Source organism: Limulus polyphemus, unplaced genomic scaffold (assembly GCF_000517525.1).
Source record: "Limulus polyphemus unplaced genomic scaffold, Limulus_polyphemus-2.1.2 Scaffold1197, whole genome shotgun sequence".
Classification (NCBI taxonomy): domain Eukaryota; kingdom Metazoa; phylum Arthropoda; class Merostomata; order Xiphosura; family Limulidae; genus Limulus; species Limulus polyphemus.
Window position 1 is genome coordinate 43,852 of NW_013666807.1, and position 12,874 is coordinate 56,725.

Genomic DNA, 12,874 nt, shown 5'->3' on the forward strand with positions numbered 1-12,874 from the left:
GATTTTATTCTTACGTCTGTGTTTATTCACCTATAAATATGGCCAAGATGGTTAGTTTCAAATATGTTTGATGTGAAGATTTTATTCTTACGTCTGTGTTTATTCACCTATAAGTATGGCCAAGATGGTTAGTTTCAAATATGTTTGATGTGAAGATTTTATTCTTACATGTGTGTTTATCCACCAATAAGTATGGCCAAGATGGTTAGTTTCAAATATGTTTGATTTGAAGATTTTATTTTTACGCCTGTGTTTATCACCTGTAAATATGGCCAAGATGGTTAGTTTCAAATATGTTTGATGTGAAGATTTTATTTTTACATCTGTGTTTATCACCTGAAAATATGGCCAAGATGGTTAGTTTCAAATATGTTTGTGAAGATTTTATTCTTACATGTGTGTTTATCCACCTATAAGTATGGCCAAGATGGTTAGTTTCAAATATGTTTGATGTGAAGATTTAAATCAATATATGTTTTTAATTGTTTTTCACATTTTTATTGCCAGACTGTTACAACCACAGATGCATTGCCAACAAACGATGGACCTGTAGACAAGGTATTCTAAAGTAGTAATTGATTCAAATTATAGTTAAAAAAAATAAAAAGATTAAGTGAATTGGACTCGTTCAATTTTAACAGCTGTACCTTTTTATTTATATATATACATATACTGTGTTTTACTGGCATTAAAACAACATTCAATTATTCAAGTTAAAAAAGTCAAGCTAAGTATCTTCAAATTTCTATAAAAGGCAGGGTTTCAGTTAAGTTATGCGTTTGTATTTAGGTAACTTAATATTGTTCTGATGGTTAATTCAATATTGCAATGAAAAGATATTGCCGATGTTCACATTATTCAAGAAGTTTAATTCCATATATTCTTGATACACTGTTTATTTTCTTTTTAATAGGCTACCATAACTGTTGCTACTTCACCAGCAAGGAAGAATAGTGAAGAGAAGGTGACTTATTAATAACTGTTTGGCTTTATTCAAGTTTACTGTATAAAAAAATTAATGTGTAAGAAATGAAGCTGTGTACGCGCAGACTGAAGTGCTAAAATCATAAATAATATTCAATGTTAAACTGGTACACAATTAAAAACATTTTATTTAGGCCTATCTATGGCATTCAAAAAGTTGGCGACTCTATATGTTTTGACGTTACAACGTCATCCTCAACGTTGAAACATGTAGAGTCGTCATCATTTTGAAGGCCATAGATAGGCCTAAATAAAATGTTTTTAACTGTATACCAGTTTAACGTTGAATATTATTTATGATTTTAACTTTATACACAGATGCCAAAATACTATAATTAAGACTGAAGAGCTTTAAATTTAAGTTCATTTCCGACAGTGTCCTCATCTAGTTCAAGTAAAATTTTGGTCTTGAAAGGTAATTTTTGATGACCGGCGTTAGCAAAAAAATAAATAAATAAAATGCTAATATTCTTCCAAACTCATTCGTTGTTCTTTAATATTTTCAGGTGAGGGATAAAGCTTACTTTAGAGAGCTTTTTGAGGTGTTTAGTTAATAGCATTACTTTTATATTGTTAGTATGTCTTGTCATTTAATTTCTCGCTTGTTGCTTATATGTTTACTAGGTTGCTAGTAAAAAATGTTCATGTTAAAATTTGTCTTTGGTTAATTAAACAAGAAATTACAAACGTAGGTATGCGAGTTACGTCACTCTTAATTAGCTGCATTTTTAAGAAGTAAAACTTAATCAACCACAAGTAATTGATCATGATACTAACAAATTTTTAAACGTAGAACCAAAAGGACAGATTAACACATTATCATAGAATAATTATTGGTAAAAATCAGTTAGATTAACAACTTCTAATATACGTCTTTATTATATCAACACTCACTACACTTACAAGGTTTCACGCCACACACTCCCTTGCACCCCCCGTTACTAAAATTGTTATGGGCAGACAGTAATCAAACCGTTCTATCTGGATAAATTAATTTTGGCTTTTATGACTCCTCCTTTTTTTCAAGCAATCAGGTGTGATGTGACACACACACACTGACTTTTATATAGGCTAGATTTTAGATTTAATCATCTTAATAAGCCTGTAAAAGTAGTAGTGGAGATAGAATTATTCGCAAAAAAAAAAAAAGTGGATGTGTTTGTAAAACAAGTTGTTAGTGGTGTAATGTTATTAAACTATTTTTCATCTACTATAAATATAACTTAAAAGTTGTGTATAAAAAATAATTTCATAGTCTATAATAAAGTTAGATTTAATCAGGAAATTAATGTTTTGAAAAGTAACTACTGACTTCAGAAACTTAGTAATTGTGTTTGTGTATAGGATGAAGATATTCCAGCTAGTCCAGATATTCATTTTGAACCTGTAGTAAAGCTTCCACTTGTGGCTGTGAAGACTTTAGAAGAGGAAGAGGAAGAAATCATTAAAATGTAAGTTATTGCAAATAAGGATGCTGTTAGTAATTCAACAAATAGTATTTAAAGGAATCAACGTACCATGAATATATTACGTTGACTGTATGCTTAGAATTCTCGAAACCGTGCATACAAACTACAGACGTAGTAGGGGAGGGAGTTTTAGTTTTGTATAATCGGTGTTATTAGTTATCAGGTGTTTTTTATTTAAAAAAAACATTCCTAATTCCAGCTAAGTTTTGACTGAAGTTGAATTGCTGTAAAGAATCATCCAACTGAAGTCGAAAGATGTGTGGCTTTTTTTGGAATAGTGTAATGTCAACAAACAAAGAAAAAATGGCAAAAGAACCTTTCTCAACTAGGAGAAACCTTTGTGATACACTGTTTTTTGTGATCGAATATTAATTTCTTTAACCCTATGCACTTAAGTTCAGTCAGTTTGATTGAAACTACTCCTACTGTGAGTTTCCCCGTTATCTAACCTAATAAGTTTCTTATTTTTATGTTGTAATTACTTTTGTGAAAAATATACATACAAAGAATTGAGCACCTGTTTTATCCTTGAGACCATTTACACTCGGGTGTCATACTGCAGTAACCCTACTTTTTTCTCATAATGTTGGTTGTCCAAAAAATAATGTGTAACCTTCAAATATACATTTTAAACACACAAAATATGTTGAACACTTGAACAGGATGTTCCCAAACTACTGTTATTTATCTGAGTTTCTAACTAAACTATAAATGTGTTAACTTCCGTTACTGATTGAAACAAGACTTAACACATGTTTCAGAATATGCTCTCTGTTGGTTATAAATATATATATTACACAAGTAGGCTTGAGGAAATAAGTGGGCTTAAATGAAAGAATGGATAGGAGAGGCTTCTTTGATGGGTTTTATAGATATATTGGTATCTCGGCAAATCACGGTGCAAAGTTCATTGAAAGAACGGATAGGAGAGACTTTTTGATGGGTTTTATAAATATATTGGTATCTTGGCAAATCACGGTGCAAAGGTTCATTTAAAGAACGGATAGGAGAAGCTTCTTTGATGGGTTTTATAAATATGTTGGTATCTCGGCAAATCACGGTGCAAAGTTCATTGATAGAACGGATAGGATAGGCTTCTTTGATGGGTTTTATAAATATATTGGTATCTCTGCAAATCATGGTGCAACGTTCATATTTGATATTCTTCCTTGTCAGTGTATGTTCCTTGTGGTTCCAATTATTTATATTTTTTTGACATAATTTTTTTTTTATGCTTTTGCATATAGTCGTGCAAAACTGTTCAGGTATGACTCAAAAGAACAACCAGCTGAGTGGAAAGAGAGGGGAACTGGAGATGTGAAAATACTTAAATCGAAATTCAATGGCTCGTGCCGTATCCTGATGAGGAGAGACAAAACCATGAAAATTTGTGCTAATCACTACAGTAAGAAGTGTTATAACATTTTTTTTTATATATATTTGTATAATATTACTATTATACCAGACCATTTCTGGGTACGTGTGATGGTTCTTTTCTGAGAATTTAATGCTGCACACCACTAATTGTGGTGCCCCTTAGAAAAGTGAGAATAAAATCACCCACAATTACATGCAAAGCTTGCAGTGGTATTGTAACATACTGTAATTATTTGTTAAAAGTCTATAGAAAAATTGAAGTTTTTGTAAGACGTTGCCAGGTAACTTGTGATATACTAGTGTGGTTTTGGGAAATACTGTTTGATTCATGTGTTATGACTTTTCAAGTGTTTGTGGAAGAACGTTATCCAGGCTAGTTAGTGTACTCTTAAATAATTGTTTACAGCTTAGCAAAATCAAAATTTGGTGTAGACAGTTAGAATGTTTTAAAGTAAACTATATATATATATATATATTTGTACCAGTAATTGTAATTTTATGTATGTATGCAAGTGTGACCAAAGTTTTGGTGTAATTTTTGTAAAACTGAGGTTTGTACAAGTGTTCCTTTTTACTCAGAAGTTAGTGAATTAAGGCTAATATTTAATCAGTGCCTAAGAGTTGTGTAATAAATCTTTCCATTTCAGTCCAACCATACATGGCATTGAAACCCAACTGTGGAAGTGACAGAGCGTGGGTGTGGAGCACACCAGCTGATTTTGCAGACGAAGAAGCTAAACCGGAACTTTTAGCTATACGGTTTGCCAATGCAGAAAGTAAGCTTTCCTCACTTCTCTCTTTGTATATGTGCTTTTATGTCCTTGTATGAAAACTTGTGAGATCTCAACGACATTAAAAAATAACTTGGTCTTATGATATGCAAACTTTTGATCTATGAGTAAAATGAGAATCTTGAGTATTAAAATTATAGATATCATATTAGATAGCTTTAATCTTTAGTTTACTGTTGAGTTTTCTCCTAATTGTTGCCGTATCAGAAGTTTTAGTTACAGAGGGTTGAGTATGTTATGTTTAAATTATAATGACAGCTGATAAAGTTCTGGTGGAATGGAATATATCAGAGCCACGTTTTACGTTTCACGGGTAGTATGATGCTTTTTGGAAGCGTGTGTAAGAGCCACTTATAGCACAAAATATTCATACACGCAGATCACAAAACTGTGTTCGATTTGGGGATTTAGAATTTCCAAGATAGGTGTATTTTGCCGTTGACAAATTTGTGTCTATAAGAACCGTTTGATTATTTAGGGAATGCATGGCAGTTCGAAGATCGAAAAAATTACTCGCTTTTGGCGAGTTTATGTTTCATATCTGTTCTTATATTCATTTAATTATCAAAATAACTATAATTATATTAAGTAATTTATCGGTAACTTTGTTTTAATTTATTACAAAACAAAAAATATATCACTAAGCACATGATGTTGTAAAGGTCGTACAACTTGGGCAGGGGTTGTTGACAGGTGATATCTATAAGAGAAGGTAGAATATCACCAATGAAAATTAAGGAAAACCCGTATGTAGCAAGCTGTGGATGATGTATAATAACAGTAAATTTGTTGGTAAGTTTTGAAAAAAATTTGGAAATATAGAATGATACACTGACAGTACATTGTAAGGGTTTCTGAGACATTGGCACTATTTGTTGCCAATCAATTTTTGTAGAAACCGTGAACTTGCACCATTGAATAAATGAATACATCATAATCTTTAAATATATGCATCGGATATCTGAACTTGTCAAGCAGCAAGAAATTAGAGACAGGAAAAAATAAAGACCAAAGGCAGATATCATTAAGTGCATCTTGATGGGGTTAAAATTTGTAATTTTGTTATTGTTTTGAAGTTATTGGATTTCAGACTACAATATACTGTTGAGATCAAGATAGTCATTTTTGTTAAGGTTTCATTGGTTCTACTAGTATGGGCAATGTATTAGTGTTTGTCCAGAATATATATAATGTGAGTTCTTTTAGTAAAAGATTTTTTATAATTTAGTGTAAGAAGCAATATTATGTAAGAACAAAATGAAATATGAAACAAATATGTCTTTGTACAGTAACTTTTGTGTCGTGTTGGCATAGGATTATAATACAATTATGGATATTGTTCTTTGTAAAGTAACGTTCATGTTGTGATGGAGTAGGATTATAATACAACTATGGATATTGTTCTTTGTAAAGTAACGTTCATGTTGTGATGGAGTAGGATTATAATACAACTATGGATATTGTTCTTTGTAAAGTAACGTTCATGTCGTGATGGAATAAGATTATAATACAACTATGGATATTGTTCTTTGTAAAGTAACGTTCGTATTGTGATGGAGTAGGATTATAATACAACTATAGATATTGTTCCTCGTCATGGATAGAATACTAAAAACTGATTCTGTTAATTACTTTCAACAATGTATTTAATTAAAAGCAATTTAAACTGTACGAAAAAAAAAGTTGGGTTACGATAATTTTTTTGTATTATAGATGCTCAGAAATTTAAAACTGCATTTGAAGAAGCTAGAAAATGGACCATAGATCATTTGGTTTCAGATGAAGATGAAGAGAGTGACGAAAAAGGTAGTGCAATGTTTAGCTTGAGGGTAACTTATTCAGTTGGTAACATGTTGTGTACAGTAAGAAAGTAATTCTGAGTAAAAATAGTAGTAAGCACTGTAACTACTACAGGACTTTTTTTTTAGATGTTTTAATGGAAAAGTGTAATGTTGTACATCAGCATGTAAACCCTTAATATTTACGCTAATCAAGTTTCGATTCAAATATTATTGTTTTAGTGTAGAGAGATTGTGAAATAAGCTCTGTTTTCAGAATTCTTTAAATAATTACAAAATTTTTTAAGTGACAGAAAAAATGTAGAGAATGTAAAATACAGGTATTCAAGTCGTACGTTTAATAGTACGTCAGTTTTAAAACAATTTGAATGTAAATAGTGACATTTGTTCATATCGTTATTAATAAGCATTAAGAAAATCCCTAACACATAAGTTTGAATGAACTGATAGTTGAATTGTGCGTTTGGCAGCTGTTAAAACATTTGTACTTTAAGATAACTTATTTTACTTTTTTATGACAACTCTTGAGAATGTGTTTTATTTGAATAATAAATCTAAATCGTTTTATAAATTTCAAAAAAATTATAAATGTAAATGTGGTATATTTATTATTATTATCTTAGATGAAGAGCAATCGGCTGAAAATGGAGAAGCGGATGAGGTGACTGAAAAATTTGATGAGTTGAAAGTTGAAGAGAATACAGTGAGACCCGGACAACAAACCAGTACAACAGAGAGGTCTAATTGTACATCAGAAGGTCCTGCAGAAGAACAGAAGAGATGAAACTAATCATTTCACTATTCTGTTCATACACACCAACTTCAAGTACGACAGGACACACTTAATGAAAAGGTTTCTGCCATTTTTTGGCATTCAGGGACCAGCTTTTTATATTTCCCTTCATACTGCTCCAAAGCCAGGACAACTCATTTTAACATGTGTGTGTTATCTATCATACATCATTTTGTCCCTCAGCTTGCTTTGAGTGTAATGTATAAGAACTTCTGTAAATTTGTTTCTTTCCTTTCCAAAGGATATTTAGTGTTACTTGTATTTAGAATCGGAAATTTCCATTTGAATAATAATAAATTCCACTCTCAATTTGTCGGGAAAACAGTCATTCCTGTAAAAAAAAAATTCTATTGTGGTGAATAAACACAAATGTAGTAACTGATCAAATTCTAGTTACATGTAGTTTATTAGATGCTGTTATGCACATATGATGCTTATCGTGTATCCAGATGTGTGTGTTTTTTGTTGTTGTAAACTGTGCTCATGAAACGGAGATTTTCATTTGGGGAATTTAATATTAATAAAAGGTTGGAGAAAGCTGTTAACTTAGTATAATGTAGAGTGGCTAATGATTTTTCTAATACTAGTATTATTCCGTTAGCTCGGGTGTGACTAAGTGTTTAGAGTGCTAAACTTTGAACCTGAGGGTCCATGTTCAATGTTGCTTGACAAATGTGATGGTTAAATTCTCAAACCATTTGAAACTCTGCTGAAAATGCTTGCCCCTTTTAGTCGTGGGGGCATTATAACGCGACAGTTAGTCCTTCCATTCATTGGTGAAGAGTAGAACCAGTTGGTGGTGGTGACTAGCTGCTTTTACTCTAGTCTGTCAGTTCAAAAATTAGAATGGCTAATGTAGAGATAGCACATCTGTAGCTTTGCACAAATACTCGAAACAAGTATGTCTTGATTTACCTAGGGACAAACCTTAAAAAACAGTAACAACACATCAGCATAATGATGCACACACCATTTAACTCCATCCCTGTTGAAACTAGTCTGTGTGTGTTTGTTAATTCTTTAATCATTTGAAGAGTATCATGCTGTCCAAATTGGTCAACTGAAGGAAAGAAGGTGGAAAGGACAGATGCTACTTAAACTTAATTCGTCATTACCACTAGTAGACCCTTGTGGGGGTTTATTAGAGGTGTATGTAGTAAGTACCCTATGTTCCTAATTGGAGAATGATAAAACCTGGACTGTGCTGCAATGGGGTTTCACAATTGGAGAGAGAGGAGTCATTTCTAAACTACATGAGCGTGTAAATAAATCTTTTCTTTTTATTGTGATTCACTTCACTAGTTTTTAAAAAGTGATACAATTGTACAATGCGGACTTTTTTGTTTCTTTAACAATTCCATCAGATCTTCAATTACTAAAAGCATATAAATGCCCTGTTCCTCAATACACGTTACGTTTTAACAAAAATAAATATTCTACGCAGCGTTTCAAATCTGAGACATCTTGTAAAATCTATAAGAACGAGCAGAAGATTTTGGAGAAAGCTCGCTATCTTTAAAATTTCGGAATTGTATACTATAAGCTTTTACTGCAAAGCTACGCAATAGGTTATCGGCTTTCTATACATCACAAGGAATTGAACCCTGTAAGTACGGAAAGTTACTGGGGACATATAGGTAAAATCGGTAAATAATCTAACTTATTAAAAATGATGTAAAATTAGCTTGTCTTTAGTTACATGATCTTACTGGTTAACAACAAATGACAATCTAGCCAGTTCTACTTTCTATTCATCCTTAGCAGGAATTTCGGTTTGAATTCTTTCAAGTCTCTCAAAACTTTTAAAACCTGAAAGATAATTGGGGATGCTCAGAAATATTTTTCTCTTCGCCTCACAAGTGAAAGATTCCATATTTGGCAAATGGGCTGAATGTTAAATAGTTCACGAGTCAAATGGTCTGAGTTAGTTATTTAGTTGATTGGGATAGGTTAAGTTTAACCAAATAGGTAAGTTAATGTTGCTGCCTTAAGTGCATGGAGAAGGAAAAGAAGGCAGTGAAGACTCAGTAATGATGACGTAGATGGAAGCTAGATGTTGAATCGTTGAACTATGACCTGCACACTATCTCTGAAGGAATTAACAACAAAAAAGACTAACAAGCTAATAATAAAAAAAAAGGAAAGCAGTCTTGTGGACTAACAGAGGAAAATGACATGAAAAAACAAAAGGTAAACTAGGATACAATGGAATCAGTCTTATGGACTTATCTATAAACAGCCAAAAATCATTATGGAATTAAAGTATCGCCCTTTTCACGGGTGGTGGTGGTGAAAATCCAATCCATGAGAAATTGCTGTGTGGGAAACAGGAGTGCCCCGAGAAAATAAATTTTCACGATCTGGATGCCGATTCATTTGTCTGACCCGTGCTGGGGATATCCTGAAATGATGAGGAAAGTCAAGGATTAATGAACACACGTAGGTAAAGAGCAACAATCTGGTGAATTATCTTAAAATATTGAGAGACAATGCCATATTGGAAAAAGCTCGGACATATTCGTTGTCGATAGGTGAAAGTCGTAAGAAAAATGTCGCAGTACTCCTACTTATGTCCATTCCTATAGGGAGAAGGCACCTCGAAATGTTTCGTTAAATGGATAATTCTTTTCGGATCGAACTGGGTTACCTCTTCATGTTGAGAGTTGATGGAGATATCAGCCTCAGTTTCTTTGTGTCTTCGTTCGCTGGTCAGATGCCATCAGATTTTCTGTCGATGTGTGCGAGTCCTGAGTTGATAGGTGCTGCGTCAGTTTGTTTTTCTTGAATTTATAAGAGTTTTGTATTTCCTGATTAGTGTTGAATATCGTATTGGCTTGGATGTTCTGTGTCAGACATTGGAACGTGAACTTGCTTTGGTGGATATTGGTAGTTTTTGGGAATTGGTTGGGTCTTTCGGCTCTAAAGTGGAACAAAAATGGATATAACATGTTAGTGAGAATATAGTCAGCGGCCTGTTTTGACCTGGTGACGACTTTCATGAAGTGGGTGTTTTTTTACTGTGGTTCTGGATCGAATTTTATAGATACCATGGATTTTTGGAACGAAAGCTGTATTATTTCTGGTGAGATTGTGTGGTTGAAGACCCTAAGAAAGATAGAAAATAGGTTAGCATTAGTACGTAATGGCTTGCACATAACTGGTGGAATAGTTTCATGGGGGATAAAGTTATTTGAATAATTTGTGAGTGGGGAGTTGAATACCCCTTCCCCCCCACGAAGTAGCATGCTTTAGTGGGATATATGAACACTTGGGGCATAAATTCTAAAAGAAGAGCATTAATTTAGGGAAGAGAAAAACTCAGAGAAATTCAGTCGATGAAGAACAGAGAAACTGGTGGATACGTCGGCGCTGGCATTATTGGCTTGGGAAAGCTCCTATCAAGATCTTGGAACTGAAGAGGTCTTATGTCTCCGTGTTTTATCTAGGAATGAGCTTTTAAGCTTCAAAACCTGTACCTTCTATAATTAATAACTCTTATTATTCTAGGTTTTGAGCTTGGTTGTATTAGAAGTATATAATATACAAATATGGTTAACTGAGTAATAATGGATGTTACTAATTGTAGTAATACTAGTATGTGACACGGTACAAAGGAAAAACTGTCATTCAAAATTCCGTAATCAGTTTCTACTTATTCTGAGATATAACTCGCCTCTAAAATAAGTCGTTTAGAATTATCCATATATATATTTCAGTTAATTAATAATTAGGTGATAGATCACTATTCAGTAAAAGACATCTTACGTTACGTCAACGCTGAACCTGACGTATATAATCCAGGTCAACACGTATAATTTTAAAGTAATTTTATTCCCCTTTTTTTATCTACTTATATCTTTCTTTTCTTATTTTCCGGCTCACGGCAATGGTAACGAACATTCAGAAAACAGTGGCATTTTGATTTATTTAAAGCTAATAGATTTGCCAGTTGCCCAAGCTTTAGTATTATCTTTCGGCCATATTCCGACGTTTTTACGTCAAATTTAGGAAATTCTTCAGGGGTATCCAATCTTTTCTATAAGACGTTGCCTTGAGATGTTTCAATTAGCCACAGTAATTTTGAATTACATCGCTTTAATATTCCCTGGAGTACATATACATTGTTACTAAGAAATAGTTTTTATCTAACTCTATATAGGCTTTCCACAGACAATTCACGATATTTTGTGAATGTTGAAAATATAGACACTGTGGAGAAAAAAATGATGTGAAATCCAAATAGGTATTTGAGTTTATAAGTCTTGGGTAAATTCCAATCCTTTCAGTTTTCACTGTAAACTCTATATTTTTCTCTTGTCCGTTCAACTCGGGGAGGAACGTAGAAAGGATTTCGCTATCATGGACCAGACCAAGAACTTGTTTTTACGTAGCGAAGCCAAGAATTGTTTCTTCTAGCGTATTTCTTTCTCATTCTTCCAGTATAGTTCGTAGAAAACTATTTAAAATGATGAACTCGTGGACTTTCGTTCTGTACTTTTTTTTAAGAAATTGTTTCCCTTTCTAAAGATTTTTTTTAAAATTGTTTAAAAATATTAACTTGTGGTTATTACCGCTCACTGTTTGAAATAGTAGAAAACCGAGTTGATAAAGTAAGAGTATTTTTTACATAATTTTTATAGCTATTATTATTATTTAAAAATTTATAAATAATTTAAACTTTTGATCAGGAGACTCATTTATAATTTTAAATTTCTAAATTTTATGATAAAAAATTAATAGTATATTTAATTTTCAGCACATATTTTCAACACCATTACGAATCAAATAGTTTATATCTTCAAAACATTTTCTCGTTTTGGTTCCAATACATACTCATATTTGTTCTAATAGTAACAAATCGATGTTGTATCTTTTTGCTCTGCGCAACCTCTCTAACCAATCAAAACTTCCGTCAGTCACGCTTATTTAAGATGGCAGCATGTTGTGGTCAAGATGCAGAGGAAAGAGTTTCAGATGAAAACTGTACTCTACATTCACAGTTTTGGCTTACTCCGCTTAATCAGATTAATGTAAAAAATGTCAGCCCGACAACCGTGATGTCTAGTAGTAATAGTAAAAACCAAGAACTCAGTGAAGTATGTTCCTAATTTTAAAGTTAAGAAATATAGACTTAAGACATTTTGGTCGACTGTATTACTACTAATCAGTGACTAATGTTAGGCCTAAATGTTTTGAGTACCGCTAAAGTACCATCAGTAATAGGGTCAATATCTATGCATATACGATATAATTATGTCGTCTATGCTGTTTGCAAATGGACTTAAATTAGGTGTACTTTTATTTGAAAACCTAAAATTAGCACTTGGTGAATTTTAATTCTTAATGTTACAAAGATATGACGATGCATTCTTTTTTTCATAAATTATAAATTCCATTAGTTATTTATCAGTGAGTATTTTACTTTAATGATAGTATAAGTCCTTTAACCTGTATCAGAAATTCTGTCATCATTTAAACACTTATTTGAACAAAAACTCTGATTTAAAATTGATGCCATAATACCAGAAACTTACCTGTTTGACAGTTCTTCAACTTCTTGAGCATAAGTTGACTATAACATGCCTTTTTACTTTCATTGTATAGGTTAATTTATTGTTTACTAATTCAACAGTGGTCTTAGGTCTCCAATATAATGCTGGG

General features: G+C 32.4%; 2 protein-coding genes across 2 annotated transcripts in view; both read left to right on the forward strand.

The window, feature by feature from the left end:
- LOC106462556 (ran-specific GTPase-activating protein-like) overlaps positions 1–7,600 on the forward strand; it is an 11,189-nt gene extending 3,589 nt beyond the window's left edge. The window contains exons 2-8 of the mRNA XM_013922492.1: positions 508–558; positions 914–964; positions 2,329–2,435; positions 3,701–3,858; positions 4,478–4,606; positions 6,335–6,427; positions 7,044–7,600. Coding sequence (XP_013777946.1) covers positions 508–558; positions 914–964; positions 2,329–2,435; positions 3,701–3,858; positions 4,478–4,606; positions 6,335–6,427; positions 7,044–7,204 — 750 coding nt within the window. The 3' untranslated portion in view covers positions 7,205–7,600. The remainder of the gene's footprint in view (positions 1–507; positions 559–913; positions 965–2,328; positions 2,436–3,700; positions 3,859–4,477; positions 4,607–6,334; positions 6,428–7,043) is intronic.
- Positions 7,601–12,136: 4,536 nt separating this feature from the next.
- Positions 12,137–12,874, forward strand: part of LOC106462552 — a 13,020-nt gene continuing 12,282 nt past the window's right edge. The window contains exon 1 of the mRNA XM_022389851.1: positions 12,137–12,309. Coding sequence (XP_022245559.1) covers positions 12,145–12,309 — 165 coding nt within the window. The 5' untranslated portion in view covers positions 12,137–12,144. The remainder of the gene's footprint in view (positions 12,310–12,874) is intronic.